The sequence below is a fragment of the Oryzias latipes genome, chromosome 16, assembly GCF_002234675.1.
Source record: "Oryzias latipes chromosome 16, ASM223467v1".
NCBI lineage: Eukaryota > Metazoa > Chordata > Actinopteri > Beloniformes > Adrianichthyidae > Oryzias > Oryzias latipes.
Window position 1 is genome coordinate 15,519,679 of NC_019874.2, and position 21,386 is coordinate 15,541,064.

Sequence of the window (21,386 nt, forward strand, 5' to 3'; positions counted from 1 at the left end):
TGGCTCACAGAGATCGACCACAATATTTCCTTTTTTGCGAACTTTTTTGTTCTGTCCTGAAGTGCGCCTGCGCTGAAACCTTTCCAGCAGATCCGCTGGCTCATGGAGCGATCATCTGCAGACTTTAGGAATACTCTGCAGATTTTCAAGACACAAGAACATGAAAAGTTGCAGCAGAGCTGCGCGGCTCTTCCCTGTGTAGAACGGGTGGGTGTGTGTGGGGGGGGGGGGGGGGGGGGTGCAGAGCATTTCAGTCATTTTGGGGAGTAACTTCAGCGGCCCCCACCCCCCCTCCACCAAGTCTGTTTATACAGTCAAGGCTTCAGACCAAGACGCTGCAGTCCACCAGCAGAGCAAAGGCTGCACATTTAACTGCATTTTGGATTCAAAAAGGTTGGGTGTCAGATTTGTCTTAAAGCTGAAGTTGTTTTAACTTTATTTATAAACTTCACTTATTGGTAGCTGATTTACGGTGAGTAGATTTATGTTTTTAAGACTTACCAGCTGCAGCAGGATTTTTCTACTTTTGATTGCACTTATAAGGAAAATGTGCAGAAAACCAAAGTCGCAGCCATAAAAGTTTGCCTCATGAGTTGTTTTCGCCCTCCCCCCCTTTACCAGACTGCATTCCGACTTAGTAAACATGTGAGAACAGTTAGTTACAGTAAATGAGACTCATTCCCTCCTTGCTTTGCTTTGTTTTCGCTCATTTTCTTTCTGGTTAGCTTCGCGCATTCCGGCTGATCATCCAGGAGGTTTCTACCGTCGCAAAACTCCTCCTTTATTATGGAACCTCCTGTATTGTCTGCTGATCTGTGGTCATTTTCCGTCAGGGAAAGTATTGAAATATGTGTCATGTGCTGAAGACTTTGTTCTCTAAATTCTAACATGGTAGCACTTTGAGAGAGCGCTTTGACTTCTGCAGAATCAATGTCATTGACTTGAGGAGTTCCTTATCTCTTTTTTGTTGTTCTTCCAAACCTGGAAGGGTTGAAACCAGATTGAAATGTAAAGATGGAGTACTGCTTTATTCAGAATCCTGTTTCCATTTCTTACTTGTAAATTGTCTTGTGAAAGTGTTCATTTCTCCTCCTCCACAGTAGTCCCACTTTCACGCCCCAGGCTCCACCAGGTTCTGCCAAAAACAGGCTCTGCCCTTTTTCAGAAGCACAACATGTCATTATTGTGGATCAGAGCTGCAAAATACCATGTGTCTCTCAGTTGAATTTGTTTTGTCAGGTCTGGTCTTGTGCTGGTCTAATGCCAGAGTTCACCAGCGAAGCCTCTCCATATCTAGAGCCTTCTTATGTCACCCTGTCTGCTTGCAGACTGGTCTGTAAACATATGGGTGAAACAGAATCCCAAGGAATGACCTACAGCCTGTTGCCAAATATCTGCAACTCAATACCCCTCTGTACCTCTCCTATGCCAGCCTGTCAGGGCACTGCTCTAAAATAGCTCCTCTTTCTCAGAACCAACAACATAATTTCTGAATTTTTGGCATCATAAGAAATCTTGTTCTTTTTGTGTGAAACTGGAACATTTAGTTCCAACCAGAATGGGGTCATTGAAGGACCCAGTTTCACCAAATTAATTTCATCTACAGTATGTATTGATGTTTTGTTTGACATGTCAAAAGTTTAGCATCTCTTTGGTTTACAGACCCACTCTGATGAAAATGGTGTTTTTTAAATGTGGCATTTTGAAGAATGTTTTTTTGTTTATAATTGCATTTTTTGAGTATTTTCCTGGTCAAATTGTGAATCGGGAGCAGACGAAAAGATGCAGTGTGAGGTAGAAAGCTGCAACAACAAACCACAAGCTCTGCTCCGCTCCATCCCGATGCGTTCAGTAGTAGACGAATAGATCCATGTATGTCTCTGTTTTGCTCGTCCGAGCTGGCATCTGGCTCAGAACTGTACGGCTGAACAGCTTCAATATTGCTCGCCATTTTTGTTGCAACGGTGATGTTAGGTTGAGGTTGTAAGGGGCTGTAAGTTAGCGAAAGAGTGTGTTAACAGATGGATGACAGGAAATGGAGGCAGGCTCACTCTACACCAACAGTCCCGTCCACAACTCTGAGGCAAATTTCTGACGACGACACCGCTTTTTAGATTTTGGCTAAATCCAGCAAAGTTATAATTGAAAGGCCACTGGGAACACTTTTAAAATAGATCCAAAAAAAGATTAGAGTGGGACTTAAAGGACTTTAAGAGTTCTCTGGCAAATCTCTTCCAGCTGCAGACAATGAATCCCAACTTGTTTTTGTACTGTTAAAGATCTAGCAGTCTCAGCACTTTATAACCCCAATGTCATTTTAAGGACTCCAAATTCCTTTCCTGTTTCCTCTGTACAGATACAATGGATCTCATTGTGTTGGTGGCATTCAGCTCCTGGCTGGCTCCTGCATTTGGTGAGCATCCTTTTTACCAGCTGTTGTGGCGGTTTGACACTGTGAGCCCTTCAACTCTGGGTTTAGCGTATCATTCTGTAGCTGTGTGATAGATTCCTTCGTATGTCTGTATAACAGGATCAGCATTTGGCAGGGCAGTGTATGGTAAGTTTTCTGCCTCAGAGTGGCCTCAGTGATGCATTACACAGTTTGTGCCTTATTTTTGGCATACTTTTTATGGTTTATGATAAAAAATTTGAAATACATATCTGGTTTTAAGTGTTTTTCCCCTCATAAGGGATAGTTGGCAGGTTTTCCAACTTTTGTGCAGGTCTTGGCATTTTACTTGCTCATTCTTGTGTGCCCTGTGATGTCAGATGGGCTTGATATTTGGCACACTCTCCCTAAACGAAGGATTTATTATTTTCTCATTCTTCTGTGTGACTTTAGTCGGACTTTATTTTTTTAAAGCTTGCCAGAATCAACGTGGCAAAAATGCTATATATAGCCCTGAAAAAAAAAGCGATGTTTCGATTTATACTTCAAAATGAGATCAAAGAAAACTCTCACTCTTAAATGTGTAAAAAAAATGTTTCACAATTTATGTTTTTAAAGTGATATATTAGTTTCAAGCATTTATTTTGAAATGTCAACCTCAATAAGCACACTAAGGATGTTACTCCTTCATGCAAAACTTGCCCAACGATTGCTAAAAGTGAAAGGTTTTCCTCCCAAATCCCCTGAAAATTATATTGAAATATGTAAAAAAAAAATCTTCTGAAAGGATGTGGTGTGTTTAAGTAAAGCTCACATGCCAGTGTGCTGCTGCGACTTTTAACTGTAAACATCAATCCTCCCACAAACAAAGTCTACATTGTGTCCAATGGGAGTCCATTCGAGCAAGACGGCTGTTTAAATGATTCTGTTTATCTTTTCAATGTCTCTAAAAGAGGAGCTCTGTTTCCTCTCACGCCTCAGATATTTTCTAGTTTTGTGTTTTCTTTTAGTTTTGTCTTTTTATATTCTTTTTTTTTTTAAATCATCCAGAGAGAATTAAGAAACAAGGCAGATCTGAGCAGTTTGAGCTTTTTCCCTAAAGGAGCAGATTAATGCATCAAGTGAATGAAAGAGCAAACATAAGAGTCCTTTTGAGTGGAGCATTTAGCAGATGTGCTAGAATTTTCCAAAAAAAGAAAGTGAGATATTTTTAAGTAATTTCAGTTGAATTGAGTGTTAACCAGATGATTGCTAAATAGGCTGAATGTAAACACACTTTGATGCCAAACACCCTTTGGATTTAAAGGGACGTCACTGTCAGGGAGCCAGTTTCGCTCTACTTTCAGTGACACATTGTGATTCAATTGTAAAACTAACTCTCCCTGCTTCTCCTTTTACAGCGTCGGCAGCAGATTATGACAAAGGTGAGATTATTGGTCTAACTATAGCCATTATAGTTGACATAGAAATCGGTTCTGACTTGAGCGTGAAGCCTCAAAATCAGCTGTCGTGTACTTTGAATTCTGTCAGTGTTTAAATGGTATTCTCATCTTTTTTCTCCCTTTTTGTCCCCCCCCCCAGACCATGACAGTGCTTTTCACTATGGTGAGTGTTTCAGTGGTTGACCCTCCACACAGGAAACATCTGGGAGTTTAAGACAAGTTAGCCGTTTCCAGAGGGGGTGGGAAATTTTTCCTCTCAGACAAAATGTCCAGCACAAAAGACTTAGATCCTGTTTGTTTACTGCTTTTAAATGCTTAGAATGACAATTTCTCTGCATTCCGGCTCCATTACTTTGTGTTTTTAAATCTGTTGTTTGAGCCTTCTGTCCAGTTTGGTTGGGTTTTTTTGGAACAAAGAAAAATTCCAAAAAGAATGTTTTACTCCTGTTTTCTGACATTGTACAAATACTTTCGTAATGGTGCAAAATTAAAAGGCAGGTACGTTTTCAGTTGTTCAATTCAGTTTATTAATACATCAATTCATGTCAAGGTTGTGTGTGTGTGGGAACAAAGACACAAGAAGGAAATCTAGGACCACAAAAATCCAGATTATTCCAACAAGGTTTAAACAACAGAACTTGAAATATGAATCCCATTAGAGACATATACATTACATCAGAAGATTTTCAATGTAACCCGCTGAAATAATGATGCTTCTGGCAAATTGTCATTTCTTTCTAAAAGAAAATGTAAAAAAATACATCTGAAATGTATGTAAAAACTATGTAAATGTTAAAAAAAGAAACTATTTACATTTGTGTTATAGTTTTTTTAGAAATAGATCTATAGATTGATCAAGACTTTAGGGTCTGATGAATCTGCAAAGACATTATTAACACGTCACAACTATGCTTAGGCATACCTCATGTGGAATATACTTGTCAAACTAAACAGGATAAAATAATTTTAAACAAAGAAAGGTAAAACAGTCCATCGTCTGAACTAAAAGGTAGAAACATTTGTTTGATGTCAAAGTCCTTTTTTTATTTTTTCTCCAGAAACTATCATGTTCCTGCTTGAAAACGGATTCTCTGGATAATTTCAGACTAGATTTATTCTGGGGTTCTGAGGGGATCATAAAATAATTATGAAGGATAAATCTATTAACAGCTGGAAAGTATAAAACATCTTTCTAATTTTATTTATGAGATTGAAATACTCTGTCTTTTCTCATTATATCATATTTTATTGGTGCTGAAGAAAAGCCATATAGTATAGAATAAATAGTATATACCATACAGTTTTACGTTTTTTCTCTTTGTATTTCAAGATTAGCTAATAGGAATTTATAAATTATTATCCACTTCAATTGGGCATCTGTCACCTCCATATAACTCAAAATGTTTCACAAAAAGCAAAACCTGCTAAGAATGGCGTGAATAAAATGAGAGTATAGCTATTAACTGGAGCCAGCAAACATGATTTTTTTTGTAAAAATTTAAGCTATCTTTTGCATGCTATATAAATAAAGATTTACTTCCTTTAATTCCTTGACTTTGATGTTCATTTCAGGTTGGTGTTTATGACATTTCTTTTCTTTTAAATATACATTGCTAATGTCAGTCTATTAATAAAATTATGAGATGTGTGTCAATACCATTACTCTTGAGTCAAAAATCATGTTCCAATTTAAACAAAAGACTTTAAATTGTTTTTTTTTTGTTTGTTTTTTTAGATTATGAATCTCTGCGAATCGGTGGGATGGTGTTTGCAGTCGTTCTCTTCCTCCTGGGTATTTTTCTGATAGTCAGTAAGTACGGACAGTTTGAAAAACGGTGTCACCACCCTGGGATCTCTGCACCTTGTCTCAAATACAAACAGCCCCGCAAAGCGGGCGAGCTCTGAAGCATCTCTGCTCTGTCAGATCTTTTTTCTTTTTCACACACTGTTTTTAATCTTTGGATCTTTAATGCCAGTTTATGCAGTTTCCTCTGCTCCAGCTGGCTTGTCATTTCCAGCTCTTTAAGTCAGAAATCCGCCAGTAAATAATTCAGTGCATCACATGTCAGCATCTGGTGGGCAAAGACCGCAGAAAACCAAACACATTTTTAACATCATGTGAACTGAATACAACTCAACACAGTCTCTCCTTCATTGCTTTTTTGATTCCACTGAATGTGTCGTGTTTTAGTTATAAAGACTCGATCTTTGATTGACAAATGAAAAATGTGTTGTTTTTTGTGGGACCAACATGACTGTTGGATGTATCTATGTGTGACACTTCCAACAAACACAACTAACACATCACTCAGTTTACAAATAAATCAGCTTTCTGAGACAGAAAAACTACAATAAAACAACATTTAGGTATAATTTATTTTTGTTTTTTTCTTGCTTTGTCCAAAAATAGGCAGAAAGTGTACATGTTCAAGGAGTGACAGATCAAGGTAAATTTAATTAAATCTTTTACCTAAAATCCAATAATAACTCTGTTTTTTGGTTGCTTACATATATATTTTATTTTTATTTCTTTTAGATCTCGTCATCCGGAAGTGTAATGGCCTATTTAAAGAGGTAAACCCATTTATTTCTTTTGTAGAGGTAAATCCAAAATAAAGTAGACAAAGCAAATAATCTAAAACTTTTTCTGTAGGTTATCAAACGCCGCAGAAAAGGTATGTTTCTGGCAAACAAATGTGGATTTACTTTTTCTTTTGTTAAGGCACTGAAAGAAATATTTGTAATCTTTGTTTCCACCTTTTTTAACAGGTTGACGGATTGTCACCACTAGATGGCAGCAAACGGTGTGATCACAGCACGGGATAGTCTTTCCATAAATATGTAGTTTTTAAGACACCACAATGTTACCATTTCTTTCTTTTTTATGTTTTTCTCATAGGTAGTTTTACTAGATGGTGTCATAATGTATTGCATGAGCATCTGTGCAATTTTCACATGTATTTGTGCAACTTTGATTCTACAAAATAAATCAATTTTGAAATGATAATGGATTTCTTTCTATGTATATTTTTTGTTAACCTAATGTCGTCTGACAGTGGTGATGAACCCAGCCCTCTGCTGTGCTGCTCTCTTATTTCTGCTGACACTGCAGACAGTTTGGTTACACATGCAGTAGTAACCATCAGCAGTGAGGTGATGCTGGACTCACTGATGTGCTGCATTGAGCTGCATCTGAAGAGACTTTCTTAAAAAAAGGCACTTCTTGTATGCAGTGTTTGCTTTCTGTGCTGTTAATTGGCAGATTTCCCATTAAGACTGGAGCTGGCTGACTGAGAAAGTAAAAGCTGCATGCTCAATTCTCACTGGAGTTGCAGGAACTGACTGCAGTGCACAATATGCGTGAGGTGAAAACTGCTCACAAAATCCCCAAAATTCTGTATTTAAAATAGCCTGCAATATTTTTAAGCCATGTTCAAATGTATATTAGGTAAAACCAAAATGTTCCACAATTTTTTACTTCAAATGAGACTATTTTTTGCTGCTTGGATAAGATGCTGCTTACTCCAGGACAGGCATTTTATTTTTATTTATTTATTTTACTCAGCTTTGGGCTTACCCTGGATTGCACCAAATGTGATGCAATGATGCATCGCCACCAGCTGAGGCGCCCTTTTCCTCTGCAGACGCACTGAGCTGCTCTGCCTGCTGTTTTGTCCAGCTCTTCTACTCAGATCCAGGCTTTACCCACATTCCAGCAATTTGCTAATCCAGAGCTTCTCAACACCTCTGCAGTGCAGCCATGGCCACCACAGGTTAGTTCCTTCTTAATTGTTTTATACGCCTTTAGGTGCAGAGCCAAAATAGTTTGTAAAATCATTTTAACTTAAGAAGAAGAATTTGATTTAAATGAGAATATCATAATAAAATTAAGTTATAAAACTACTGCAGATGGCTGTTACACCGATATTGGAGTGAGGGGAGAATTTTCAAGAGTAAAGACAGCTCTCATCATCAAAAAAAATCTTAGAGAGTTGAAATTTTAAAAACTCTTCTTAGCTTCTTAAGGCTGGCTATTGTTTTGCATCTGGGGATCCTTACAAATTGGCAAAGATATTAGTCTGGTATAAGCAAGACTGATCAAATGAACAAAATTCTTGGATTTATGAAGAAAACAACTCCACTGACTTCTTCCATTCATTTCCCTGACACTCCTTTCTTCTCTGCTGTGATGCTGGCATTCAACCCATTTTATTCTGCTGAGCCAAGATGCTGCAGTGAGCGCCTCTTAGAGGGAAAAAAAAACCTCTTGCAGGGACCAGAAGCTAAACCTGCAAATCTAGGGAACTATGGATCCTTCCTTAGTCTTAAATAAGAAAAAAAGTTTTTTTTTTACTTGTGTTTTTTTTTTCTTTATTTGTATCATTAATAAAATTCTTTCTTTCTAGAAATCATGTTTCCAGACCAAAGCGATTTTGAATATGGTAAGGATTTTTTTTTTAATTTTGAGCACAAATATTATAATAATTAATGTAATCCTGATTTGCATATTGACGTGTGTACATGTAACTGAATATGCAACAGATTCTACTATTTAGGTATTAATTATTGTAAAAATGCATACAATATTTTCCCTTTTAGACTATGAAACCTTGCGGACAACAGGGGTGACCCTTGCAGTTGTTTTGTTTGTCGCGGGCATTTTTATAGCTTTGAGTAAGTCATAGACTTTCTTTATTTTAAATTTTTCCCTAAAGTAGGTTTTTTCACATGCAATATATATACATACTCGGTACATTCATTTTGTAATTCATCTGTCGTTCCACAAACAGGTAAAAAAATTGCAAGATGTGTAAAACCTTCCTCCAAGTAAGAAACATGCAAGCTTTAGTGGTTGGCCGATCATGCATGTTGTTTGAATTTGAAATGGTTGCTCAACAACAGTGGAGGGTGGGGAAAAATTACTTTGATAAAAGATGAAAAAACTAACATAAAAAGTTTTTCCTTTCCTCGCCCTCAATGGAGCTTTTCTAAAGAAAAAAAACCCCTTCCTCTTTCTGCTCACCTAACCCAACGTACACTCCCAACACATAAATGACTCCTAACAAAACTTTGAGTGATGCATCTTTACCAATTGATACCTTATTATTTACTTTGTCTTGATGGTTTTTTTAAAGCATGTTTCTACTCCCCACTCATGTGTTGGTAGTGTATTAGCACTTTTTATTCTCAGTCAGCTGCATGCTGCTTGAATGGCAAACCAAAAAATATAAATATATTTGTTGCTAATAAAGAACAAAAACTGGTTTATGAGAGGAGTAATGCTTGAAAATCTGTCATTTCTACAAGTTTGTGTATTTCTGCATAATAGCAGGCTCAAATACCATCAGATCCATTACAGCCCACTGGGTGTGTGAAGATAGAACTGAGCTGGCATGGAGCCAAAAACATTTTATGTCTCCATGCCCATTGGATCAAGAAGATGATGAGATGGATTGCATTCAATTTCTTTTTGGATAGGTCTTTTAAAATCCATCACCCAGCTATAACAAAGGATTTAAATTCAGGCAAGAATAAATCTAAAACTCTGCCAAAGGATTTGAAAAAATGAGTCACACTACTCTGATTCAATGGTTTTTATTTTGGAACAACATTGAAAAGTAATATCTAAAGTAATGATTTTCTCATTTATGTCATACATCTCTGGCATCGTTTTGGGGAAAATGTAACTTATGCTTTACAATGTTTCTTTAATGAGCTTACGTCAGGTGTGGGGTTCATCTGGGCTTTTCCAAATGTTTTCATCCTAAATCACAATGTCATATTAGCGTTAGACAACTTTAGCTCTGAGACACACACAACTCACCATTGAGAACTAAATGTTTAGGAAGATGTTGGAGCTTAAATTAAAAAAAAGTAATTAAATGATCAACAGCAGACTTTCTGATGTTACAATTAAATGAGTGGAAACCAACTTTTAACTCCTTCCATAACGATGAGCAGCAATGAATGCTTTTCTAATAGTTCCATAGCTTTTCTGGGCTTTGTATTAACTCACAATGAGTGCTCAAGATCAGCAAACTATAGCAGGTTATGATGATAATCTAATTAAATGGGTTTTTATTAACAGTTGCTGCTGATTGTCTTCCTTAAATTTAAAAACATTTTTACATTATTTGTAGTGTGATTTTACTTCATTAAATCCTGGTTATAAAGAGTATCTTCTTTGTGTTCTGGCTGTTAACGTTAGCAGCCACCAACAATTTAATCCTCTTCATCTTCACTCACACCAACCACCTTCATGTTCATTTTGACTACATCATTGAACTTCCTCTTTGGTCCTCACCTGGACCTTTTTCCTGGGAGCTCCAACCTCAGCATCCTTTAAACATAATCACTTTTCCTCCTCTGGCCATGTCTAAACCACCAATCTGCTTCTCTGCATTTATCTCCAAAATGTCAAATATGATCTGTTCCTTCGATGTACTCATTCGTTATCCTGTTACTGCCAAACATAACCTCAGAATCTTTATCTCTGCTACCTTCAGCTTTACTTCCTGTCTCTAAACCGACAGCATGGCTGCTCCCTCAACAGTCTTCTACACTTCTCCTTTCATTTTTGCTGACACTCTTCTGTCACACCTGAAACCTTCCTCCACCCATTCTACTCCTCTGGACTGTTGACCCTGAGTACTTAAAGCACTCCACCTTCTTCACCTCTGCTCCCTTGAACCTCACCGTTTCTCTTGAGTCTCTGTCATTTACACACTGATGCTCTGTCTTGCTATGGCTAAGAATGTAATCCATCTTAATCCAGTGCTTTCATGCGCTATTCTCAAATCCAGATAAATGCAGAGGGTTGTGTTGGGAAGGTCATATGACAGAAAATTAAAGCCTAATTAAATAACCAAAGAGATCAAATAAAGCTATTATGTAGATTAAACAAGATATAATAGATTTTTTAAAAAGGTTTTGAAACTATTTTAAAAATATTTAAAGTCTCACTCTGATCATCTTTGATCTATTTTCAAAGCGTTCCCAGTGGTCTTTTCGCTATGACTCTTTAACCAAAATCAAAAATTTGTCTCATAATCTAGGACATAGTATCTGCAGAGCAGCAGTAGTTTATTAGATATTCACCTCTGTGATGTGGGCGGGAACTTTGGTGCGGGGGCAACCCCGTCCGCCCGCCCACCCGTCCCCTCGCCATTGCTGAGACCTCGGAGCAGGGAGCTTGTAGCCACCCCAGTGCATTTTCTATGTACCAAACGGCACTTTTTCATCTGCTCCTAATTCACAACAGTTTAAATAGAGAAATTCTCAGAAATGAGCTTAAATTTCTTTCCATATGTCCATCTTTAGAAAAATACCTCATAGACATGTTAAAACCACCAAAAACACAATTTTCATGGGAGTGGGTCTTTCAGCCAATATACTGCAGAAAAACCTATAGCAAGCAATTCATATGAGGCGAGCCTGTAGCATCTTAGAGTTTATTAAGATTCAATCCATACACATTTATAATATATATACATATGATTAAATAATAAATAATTTCATACAATGCAAAATAAGCTAAAATGGAGACATTTCACAAATCATCAGCACTGACAACGGTTTTCTGGGAGACGGTGAGCTAAACGGTGAGCTGTAATGTAGGAGTTCTCATTGGTTTGGATTTATTTACTTTGATTTTTGGGTTAAAGTCTGACGTTTTTCATTATTTATGCAGAAATATATAAAAAGATTCAAAAGCAAATTGCTTCAGCAGTTGATTTAAAAGCTTGTAACCCTGACAATGAAAGCACCTTTCACTTTCCCAGCACTTTTTATCAGTACAATTATACTTATTTGTTGTATTTATGAATTTTAATAAATACTGTTATTTTTTTTTATTTTTTTCACACTTTGTATTACTTCAGATCCAATTCCAATGGTACCCAAATTCCAAAAACAGAAGGTACGTTTTTTTTCCAAGTGAAGTGTTTAAATCTGCATCCTTTTTGCTTTTTTAACTTTAACTTTTTTCTTATTTTGTTTCAGTTCCCCCTCCAGCTGTATGAAAATCACAACGCAAGCTTAAAGGAAGAAAGATGCATTCGCAGGGTCTACACCACCAACTATGCACCAGCTGCTCTGTGGCAATTCTTTCACAGGCTAATATTGGTCGGCCGCCTGGATTATTTATCCCCAGAAACTTTTATCTTATCATAACCTCAGTATACTGAAAAAAGAACTGCTCATCCACATGTGGAGAAAATGCATGAAAAACATATGCAGGCATGATTTCTATTCAACTTGTGCTATCGTAACAGCATGTTTTAGTGAAAGATCACAAATGTATGAAGCTTTTTTATTTATCATTTTATTGTGTTCTCATAGCCATGATTTTTCTGTAAAATGAACAGAATAAGAGTACAATAAATAAATCAAATGTTGATATAAAAACCCATTAAAAAGACAACACAGTGTAATGCATTTAAGGTTCCTTTGTCTTGTAAAAATTAAAGAAAAAAAGCACACACAAAAAATAATTGCATTTTTGCTTCAATAGAAGGATAACATAGAAAAGCCCTGAAATATTGTGTGAATATTTAAATAGTTACTTCAAATTAAGATTAAGAAACAATGATTGCTTACATCATTTCTCCAACTATCATTTTGCCTGGAATCAAATACAGTAAATGTTGATCATTTAAAGAAAACATGGTTTACTACCACAGCTGACCCTTGTGCTTTACAGGAATTGGCAGCATGTTAAAGGTCAAAGATGACACACTCCTATGAGATCAAATGACTTCACTGTCCCCTCAAGGGTTTGATTTCGCTGTCAAATTCAGTAAAAGTGGGTGGAACGAGTGCTTGAAAAATAAACACTTCTTGGTGAAATTCAGATGCTGTTCGACTCATCTCTGTTGTGATGGCGTGTTTTTCCAACCTGATCATTTTTCTTGAGCTAAATGTTAGACTTTCCAAAGACAGCTCGTGACATCTAAACAGTCTGAAGTGTCACTGCGCCATTACTCGTGACTCATGAGAGAAAAGCACGGTGAATCAGACCATGTGTGATAAGAAAAAAACGTTCTCGGCCGATGAAAAGAAGAGATTTACATGGTGGTTTCCTTTTTCACAAATCCAACACCTGATGTTTCACAGAAATAGGTCAGTGTACAGAAAGACAGTTAAATTATGTCGTAGAGTAATTTCATTTGAAACATGTGCATGAAAACTTAACATAAGTACACATGTTAACTGAAATCAGAATACACCACTTGTGGTATCATGATGCCTTAAAAATAAAGGCAGAAAGGCGGGAGTCTATGAATTCAGAGACATGGTCCTGAAGTTTAGTTTAACGATTTCATAGAAATCAACAATAAACTGGGAGATTAGCCTATTTGACGACATGAAATACTATACTTGGCAGTACTTTGTAATTCCCAAGAATATCTTTAGATCATTCAAATATAGAAACCCTTTATGACAATCTTTGGAGGAGAAAACACAATATAGCAAATACAGTCGAGTATCGTCAATACTCCAGGCTATTTTGTTTGTCAGTATATAGGATAGAATCTCCTAAAACCTTTTAGGATTAAAATATTACATAAATTCTCCTTAAAAGAAGCACAGTGGAGTTTCACTCCCTACAAATGGGGATTACAAGTGGATTTAGTCATTCCTGGTCCTGCAAGGACACGTTACGCCGGCGAGAGTTTCGTTTTTTCAGCATCATCTTAAGCTAGAAAAGAAAAAAAATCAAATTAGTGACAATGAATTACTTTAGTTGCTGGGTGGAACAGGAAGATTTGATGTTAGGTGATGCAGCTTACATGCTCTCCGTGCAAACCGCTCTGCAGCAGGTGAGCTGGCTGGTCGTTCTCCAGGTTGCGGATACTGGGATCACCTCCTCTGCTCAGCAGCAGCTGCAGGATGTCTTCCTGGTGTGGGTTTCCATGGAGACCAGCTGCCATGTGTAAAGCTGTGTGTCCGTGAGCCTTTGCAGGAAGAGGAAATGCAGCATTAGGCAGTTAAAGTAACTACTTTGTAATTTACAACAACCATAACTGAGTGGCCTGGGGTTTGGCTCTGACTGCCGCTCACTGCTCTCTCAAGGGAACATGTAGAGCAAGTCATGCAAATTTAGTGGCAATTTTGCAAACAGATTTTTGTCGCAGGTCTTAAAGGACCCACTCCAATCATCTATTTTAAAAGCATTCCCAGTGGTCTTTTCATTATGATTATGCCAATTTTAGCTCAAAATCAAAAGACCTGTGTCGTTTTCAAGGACAAGGTTTCTGCAGAGCGGCAGTAGTTCATGAGAAATTGGCATGGAGCAACCCCACACCCCTTCCCCTCCTTGTTGTGAAGGAGTGCAGCAGGGACCTTGTGGTGCAGCCAGCTCATTTTCTACATCACAAATAAGCAATTTTTCAAACAGAATTTTTTTGTCTGCTCCTGTTTCACCACAATCAGAAATGCAATTGTCCTTATATTTTCCTCATATATGTCCTCAATTATCAGAACACCAAACACCAAAACAGGATTTTCATTGGAGTGGGTCTTCAAGTGTCCATAGTGCAACCCATGTGCTAACTTATGGGGTCCAGATGACCCCACCCTTACATTGACGTGTTTTCCCTACCATGACAAAGGTGGAAAGATTTTATGTAATCCATGGACACCAGCGAAGAACCCAAATCATTGAAGAAAAAAGGTTCAGCGCACTGTCTGGTGGGTCTAGATGACCCAAATCCCAATGTTAAAGTGCCTAGGATAGCACAAGGGTTACGATGTGTAGCTCTTTATGCTCTCCACTGGCTGCCCAGATTAAATGAAATTCCACCAACCACTCAGCAGATGGTAATAATGTAGAAAAAGCAAGTGAAATCCTTGCTAAAGCCACATTTTTACATTTTGGTATGAACATCTCTTAAAATATCATCTCTTAGTAGAAAACTTCAAACACTTATCATACTTTCACTTTTTTTTCACCTAGGCTTTGAACAATTTGAATATTCTGATCTCTATCGAGTACCTCTGTACCTCAGTTTGAAAGTCAATCAGGATTAGTCAGCCTCTAAGAATTAGATGACTAACTACTAAGTTTACAGCCTGTTCAGTTGTACTGTACAAGCACAGAAGTTTCATGTCAGAGTGGGAGTTACCTTCATATTGACAAAGTCTTTCATGTTTGCCAGGGGAAGGCTCAACAGATAACGCACCAAATCAATGTTTCCTTCCTTGACAGCCAAGTGCAGCACCGTCTTGTTGCTTTTGATTTCCTAGAATTGCAGAATTGGAAGCAATGGGAAAAGCACAGTGAAACCACAAAGCAAAACTATATCAGCGAAGAGCCAGACTGTGAAAACAGAAGAGAGTGTGTGTGGGAGGGGGGTGCAGCCAAAATGACATCATAGTAAGATGAAACATGGGCACTTCCCTCTAAAGAGTGCACTTTCACCGAGAGTTCAAGTTGTGTTGAACTCGAAATGCATCTAATAAGTGTCCACTGGGCTGCTGTACCTGGCTGAGAAGAGATGCCCCCGCTCGAAGGAGCATCTTCACACAGGAGAGCTTCTCAGTAGCTTTGGCCTGGAGGCTAACATCTGCTTGCGAGGTGGAAGACAAAGCCTTAATGGTGACACTGTGAGAAATCGCTGCACAGTGCAGGGGGCTCATACCTGAGACCAAAAAACCTTGTCAGCAAGGTTACAAACTGCAAAGACTGAATATGTTAAATCCTGTCTATGCCCTTTGTATTAGCTGTAAAACATTAAGTTACCCTCAAAATTTCGAGCCTCCAAGTTTACAGATGGTCTGCTGGACAGAATTGCCTGAAGCAAGAAAAAAAATTTGGCTTGTTAGGGAAAAAAATATATGTCTATGGCATCAACAAAGCAATGCAGCACTAATGCTTATTTACCTGCAGAACACCTGGAAATCCATAGTGGGCAGCCAAATGAAGGGCCGTTTGTCCTTTGTTGTTGGAGGCATTGATCTCGGCGCCTAAAGACAGCAGGTCTTGCACGATCTCTGGTTGGTTTGCAGTCACTGCCACAAGTAAAGCAGTCTGCACATGCACATGTATATCAGACATCATAAAACCATGCACTATTTTGATCATTTGCATATGTTTAGGTCATACCTTTCCATTGTGTTCTTTGGCATCAAGCTTTCCAACATCCCTCAGCCTTTCTGCCGCTGCGTACGCATACTCCCTAAGCCCTTTGGCAGTGTAGATGTGCAGGATGCTGACAGAGCAAGAGCAAACCATGAATTACTTATAAACGATGGTGCCTTAATCTTATTTCATCTTTTAACCTGGTTATTTCATCAATAAGTACAAGTGGCTGACTCACTGAAGTTTTGTCTTTCATCTGAAATCACCAAACTGATCATATTCAGATATGCACATCAAAGCACTATCAAACTGGGGGTTCCAAAGTTACCATAAATTCAATGTAAATTTCACTCAATAGTTGCAAAACACACCAAACATTTCTAGCTTGAAATATTACATCTATATATCTTAACTTTTTATTATAGTTATAAACCTCAAGCACTATTTTCAAATAAAGACTCACGTGTCTCCATCTTCATCCTGGCTGCTGTAGTCCATCCCATTGAGCTGCATTCTGGCGTCCCTCAGCTTGCTGGCGTCCATTGATGGAACAAAAACTTGTTGTGCAATCTGACTGGAATCAAGAAGTTCCCACGACGAAGATGCACTGGGGTCCACAACTGCCACTGAGCAATCCTGCAATTTTCAACCCAAAGGCCCTCTAGCACGTTAGTTAAGTTTCAGGCAGGCACGTGACATGTGTAGGTAGTACACAGTCAAAGCATATCTCTTACATATGACTGGGACATTGAGTCTCCAAATGTAGGGATCTGCTGCTGTGTGTTGTATGCGGGTGTCATTTGGAGGTTGAAGGTTGGAGCATAGCTGGGGCCGGGGTGGCTGGTGTAGTAGCTGAGCGCAGGCTCAGGGGATGGGGTCCACTGCTCATAGCTCATTGCCATGTCTGAGTAACTGCTTGTTGCACCTGGAACAGAGATGCTAGTTAGTTATCTTTAACCTCGTAGGACCTAGCATCCACATGCGTTGACATCACATTTTGGGTTATATCACCACAGTAGTTAATTTTGCTTAATTGGGGTCCTGGGACAATGTGTGTAGAGGGTTAGCTGAAATATTAACCTGCGTCTTTAGAGGTTAAAATGTTATATTCTGCTAACAATAATGAATATCTGGATTTATCTTTGACATTTTGCAAAGAGAAGGTCCAGCTCTCCTACCTGTGCAGGTAAATGGCTCTGGTGGGGATAACTCCTATAGAGAAGGAAAGAGGCAAAAAGATGAGCTGCAATCATTCCAAATTGTCAAAGGTGAACATAGAGGCTGGAATTGCCAACAAATCTTGCACGAATAGATTAGAACATACTCATTCTAACCAATGCTCTGAACCTCTAAATTATTTGATGCTCATGGGGGTTAGCCCTTTGTAAAGCTGACTTACTGAGAGAACAGCTGGTGCAATAGGACTTGTGTTAGCAGTAGAGCAGGGGGGCTGCACAGCAGATGTCTCACGTCTTCGCTTCTGCTCCAAGAGTTTCTTCACAGTGGGCAGGGTGCAACACGGCTTCTCTTTTGGCGCTAACAACAAGAAACAATACCAAGCAGAATACGTGATTTTAGTAAGAAAATTGTGAGATTTTTGGCTTTTTAAGTTACAACAGATTAACACTAAAAGAATACAACTTTCTGCAACAGAAAGTCAAGTACAAATGATAAATCATCAACCATTGCCCATCAAACGTCTTCTAGGACAAGGTTTCTGCAGAGCGGCAGGAGTTCACAGCAATTCACCTCTGAGATGTGGGCGGGACCGTTGGCTCTCCTTGTTGCTGAGAGCTGGAAACAGGGAGTTTGTGGCCCGCCCAGCATATTTTTTACGTCACAGATACGCTCTTTTTCATTTTTTTCATCTGCGTCAGATTCACAAAGATTTAAATAAGGAAAGACTCAGAAATGCACAGAATTGTCATCAAAGTGGGTCTTTAGGGTCATATTGATCAAGTTGGTGCATTTTCTTGTGTTGAAAATCATTATCCTTTTGATTTGTGCTCTAGCTTGAACTGCCATGTTTGACGTAATCTTAAGAACAGTGGAAAAGAATGAAAAATTTATATTTGACTAAATTAAGACACATGCTCCACACCAACATTGGTACTCTTACCATTTCCCTACAACTTTACCTTAAGACTTGATCTTTAAAGTAATCTGTAATCTTTCTAAACAATTGGTGATGCTTTCCTAAAAGTACATTCAAAAAATTTCAATAATCAGAATCAAAATGTGCCTTTTTTGCAATGAATCTAGGTTAGATGATAATCTTTTTGTGCATCAGACACTAAAGATACCGGAATAGACCCTGCATGTGCAGAAGCTGTCCTCATTCACGGTGGGCATTTGTCACTTTCAGCCAGTGGCCCCTTTGCTGCATTTTTTCTTCAATAGTGCATTGATGCCCCATTTTGGCCTGTTTTCTGTCTGTAGAAATGTCTAATAAAGAGCACAAGTATAAAAAAAAATCTGGTCAGAGATACAAATCTTTGAAGGTTCTAGCCAGCTCAGCTAAAATTTTCAAACGGTGTTTTATTTTTTTAAGTTATCTCCTCAAATGTGCCCCAGTTTAAAACGCATATATTTTTAATTTAAAAAAGGACACTTCAAAATAGAAAAAATAGAAATTTTTACTGTTACAAAGATAGATGACGAGCTTTTACTTTTCATAGAAGGGTTTGTTTTTCTTTATTTGCTAAGACGCATCAACATATTAATATTTTAAAAAGCTGCCTTTGTGACCCTCTATTGCACGTGTTCAAACTCAAGGCCCGCGGGCTAAATGTGGCCGCTTTTAGCACAAAAAAAACTGTCATTTTCTAGGACATCGTTTCTGCAGAGCGTCAGTAGTTTATTAGAAATTCACCCCTGAGTTCTGTGTTGGCACAGAGTAAGACCACTCCCACTTCCCCTCATCAGTCAGTTTACTTGCTCTCCCGCTAGCTTACAGACTCTAACAACCCCAACATAACATTACCGGTCCAAAAAAAAATGTAGCTGGAAGAGGGAAACGAAGACGTTCGTGGACCTAGAGCACATGTGTCAAACTCAAGGCCCGCGGGCCAAATGTGGCCCGCCTTGTCATTTTATATGGCCTGCGAGAGCATAAAAGATTTTAATTTCTATTAATTTAAAATAAAAATTGGTGTGTATTTATTCATATCTAGGGGAAATTGGACTACAAATATCGGATTGGACAACTACACATTAGGACTTAAACAATGTCTATATAACCTAACCTGACGCAATCACATTTAAAAGAATTTATGTTAGAGTAACAAGCAAACATAATGTTTTCTATGCAACTGTAATTGTCATTTAAAAAGTTTTAATAAATAAATAAATAAGTTATTTAACATTGAGGAGTAGTTACGTTTATTTTTCATTACATTTAGTTACATGTATAAGTTATATCTGGCCCTTTGAGGACAACGTCCTTATGTGGCCCTTGGTGAAAATGAGTTTGACCCCCCTGATCTATTGGGTTTTACTTTTTTTACAGTTCAGTGTCAACAATACCACTTAGTGATAGATGTGAGGTCCAAATTGTAAAAACAGGTTTAGGTCTGATAAACAGTGCCATTGTTAAGCTTCTCCACTGTGACATTTTCACAACACCTAATCATTTCCCCGCTTCTTTTATCAAAGTATCATTTCCACCAAACAGGTAAAGGAAATTAAAAAAAAAAAAGGACAAAAATATGCTACAAAAGAGAATTCTGATGTTTCCAGTGTGACCACACAGTCTTGTTTCCTCAAAAAGTTCACCCCACACGTGAAAGATAACGCCTTGGGTCTCTTTCCACCCTTTCTTTGGAACCAGAGAACAAAGCTAAAACGATGAGAAACCTTCTCCACTAGGAACACACATGTGGCCGTGCAAACCCATGATCATTTTCATCAGAAAACCTTCAGCATGGGATTGCCACTGTTGATTTTCTGTGACACCTTCCTGTCTCACTCCGTTACGCTACAGAAAAGCAAACCACTTCCTTTGGTGTTTCACAAGCTTGTCACCTCAATACATGTTGCCCTGCGTTTACTGTTCACCTACATGCCAAAGACAGATATTTTGCCACTTTAGAGTTTTGGCCTGTTTATACACACGCTGAAAAGAACAAGTTGTCCTCAAAGGTTTACAATAAGTTGAAGTAGATTAAAAATATATATATACATATATAAATATAACTCAAAATGTACGAATTTACAGATAAAACACCAGTGTTGAGTTTGTTTTCTGTCTGTGCTGCTTTTCAAAATAAAATAAAAACTTTTTCACTTTGATGTGTGACGCTGTGAGAAACAGCACATCTTTGTGCTACTCTGTGTGACATTAAATGCCCCTCAGCTAAAGATAAAGGTCATCAATAACAAAAGAAGGTTATGACATCCCTTTTGACATTTCTGTCCCGCCAAGTTTCATTTTCATACACAGAAGGTGTTACTACAGGTGAATTGATCCTTACTCATTTGAGGTTTTCTTTTTAATTTATTTTGGCCTTTAAATTGATGACGATGCTGCATGACTTCACAGCGAGGAGTTTCACAACATATAGAAGTTGCTCAATACAATACATTATAGTCCCACATAAAAACAAGAAGCTAAAAGGGGGGCATTTATCGCTTGTCCAAGAGAAAAGGGGACCACAACATGCACCAATACTGGGTCTAGGCCAGATTAACCTTACCACAGAAGCCAGTCTATGTAAAATGTAAATAGGGCTGTGGAAACCCCTGGACATTGAGTCATGTGAGTGGGAGGTTGGGGATTCCAATGACCTTTCTCTTTAGGTTTGATCCTCAGCAAAAGAAAGAAGCAGTGCATAACCAGTTTCCTCATTTTCAGGTTAAACAGAAACGGCGTGCACAACAAAACGTATGTCTGTGATCACTCAGGCAGGTTCCGCAGAAGACAAGAATGAATAGGAAAAAGAAGACAAAAGCATAAGTAAAACAAGTTACACTTTCACATCAGACAACTTGCTTGAGTGACAGTCACTGAAAAGGGGAATTGAAAGCATGCAGGCAAGGGTGGAGAAGCATCAGGGATTCCCAAAACGGGTTTTGAATTTGTGATGTCAATAAACATCTGAATGAACAGTTTCAAAACTTGCTGGAAATATTTATACTGCGTTATATGATAGTGAGAGGTTTGGTGTTGTTTTGAAATGCTATTGTTTTGGGATTAGGTGTCTATGAGATTATTAAATCCAGAATTACAAAATAAAAACCCTTACAATAGAAAACAAATACAACAAACAATACTACAAAACTAAGACATTTTTAAGATTTAAACAACCTAATCTAAATAAATCTTTCTGCAGGGAGGATAAAAACACAATCATACTCACTTTTATCAAAGTGCATGTCAGAAACGGTTTTCTCTGGAGTCTGCGACAGTCACCAGTCCGTTCAATTGGGAACTTCTGCTGCTCGGTGGCGCTGAACTACTCTGTTGCGCTGGTTT

General features: G+C 38.1%; 3 protein-coding genes across 6 annotated transcripts; 2 read left to right on the forward strand and 1 right to left on the reverse strand.

Annotated features, from left to right (window-relative positions):
• Positions 1-269: 269 nt before the first annotated feature.
• Positions 270-6,838, forward strand: LOC101173887 (FXYD domain-containing ion transport regulator 6). 2 transcript variants are annotated; one of them, XM_004077806.4, is made up of 9 exons: positions 270-393; positions 2,357-2,413; positions 3,790-3,813; positions 3,971-3,994; positions 5,567-5,641; positions 6,242-6,278; positions 6,368-6,405; positions 6,485-6,506; positions 6,601-6,838. In XM_004077806.4, the coding sequence occupies exons 2-7, from the start codon at positions 2,362-2,364 to the stop codon at positions 6,387-6,389; spliced, it is 234 nt and encodes a 77-aa protein (XP_004077854.1). In that variant the 5' UTR covers positions 270-393; positions 2,357-2,361; the 3' UTR covers positions 6,390-6,405; positions 6,485-6,506; positions 6,601-6,838. The 2 variants fall into 2 exon arrangements, with proteins under 2 accessions (XP_004077854.1, XP_011483422.1); XM_011485120.3 differs by having other exon boundaries at positions 295-472.
• Positions 6,839-7,198: 360 nt separating this feature from the next.
• Positions 7,199-12,682, forward strand: LOC101174129 (FXYD domain-containing ion transport regulator 7). 3 transcript variants are annotated; one of them, XM_020710102.2, is made up of 6 exons: positions 7,199-7,604; positions 8,238-8,273; positions 8,431-8,508; positions 8,624-8,658; positions 11,712-11,749; positions 11,833-12,682. In XM_020710102.2, the coding sequence occupies exons 1-6, from the start codon at positions 7,592-7,594 to the stop codon at positions 11,870-11,872; spliced, it is 240 nt and encodes a 79-aa protein (XP_020565761.1). In that variant the 5' UTR covers positions 7,199-7,591; the 3' UTR covers positions 11,873-12,682. The 3 variants fall into 3 exon arrangements, with proteins under 3 accessions (XP_020565761.1, XP_011483423.1, XP_020565760.1); XM_011485121.3 differs by lacking the exon at positions 8,624-8,658 and having other exon boundaries at positions 7,387-7,604; positions 8,431-8,505; XM_020710101.2 differs by lacking the exons at positions 8,431-8,508; positions 8,624-8,658 and having other exon boundaries at positions 7,412-7,604.
• A 120-nt stretch (positions 12,683-12,802) lies between these two features.
• nfkbid (NFKB inhibitor delta) lies at positions 12,803-21,386 on the reverse strand. The gene is made up of 12 exons (XM_004078072.4): positions 21,271-21,386; positions 17,313-17,449; positions 17,092-17,125; positions 16,648-16,838; positions 16,377-16,549; positions 15,938-16,043; positions 15,716-15,862; positions 15,575-15,626; positions 15,316-15,473; positions 14,958-15,074; positions 13,623-13,787; positions 12,803-13,531 (listed from the first exon to the last, which is right to left on the reverse strand). Exons 1-12 carry the CDS (start codon positions 21,284-21,286, stop codon positions 13,466-13,468), a joined length of 1,362 nt encoding a protein of 453 aa, XP_004078120.2. The 5' UTR covers positions 21,287-21,386; the 3' UTR covers positions 12,803-13,465.

Excerpts from the sequence above, each read along its gene's own strand:
- LOC101173887 (XM_004077806.4), top strand. The coding sequence starts at position 2,362 with ATGGATCTCATTGTGTTGGTGGCATTCAGCTCCTGGCTGGCTCCTGCA. Across the intron at positions 5,642-6,241 it reads GGGTATTTTTCTGATAGTCA|GCAGAAAGTGTACATGTTCA; the intron begins GTAAGTACGGAC and ends GTCCAAAAATAG. Across the intron at positions 6,279-6,367 it reads TCAAGGAGTGACAGATCAAG|ATCTCGTCATCCGGAAGTGT; the intron begins GTAAATTTAATT and ends TATTTCTTTTAG.
- LOC101174129 (XM_011485121.3), top strand. Across the intron at positions 8,274-8,430 it reads CCAAAGCGATTTTGAATATG|ACTATGAAACCTTGCGGACA; the intron begins GTAAGGATTTTT and ends TTTCCCTTTTAG. Across the intron at positions 8,506-11,711 it reads GGGCATTTTTATAGCTTTGA|ATCCAATTCCAATGGTACCC; the intron begins GTAAGTCATAGA and ends GTATTACTTCAG.
- nfkbid (XM_004078072.4), bottom strand. Across the intron at positions 17,126-17,312 it reads TTGCACCAGCTGTTCTCTCA|GAGTTATCCCCACCAGAGCC; the intron begins GTAAGTCAGCTT and ends CCTTCTCTATAG. Across the intron at positions 15,627-15,715 it reads GATTTCCAGGTGTTCTGCAG|GCAATTCTGTCCAGCAGACC; the intron begins GTAAATAAGCAT and ends TTCTTGCTTCAG.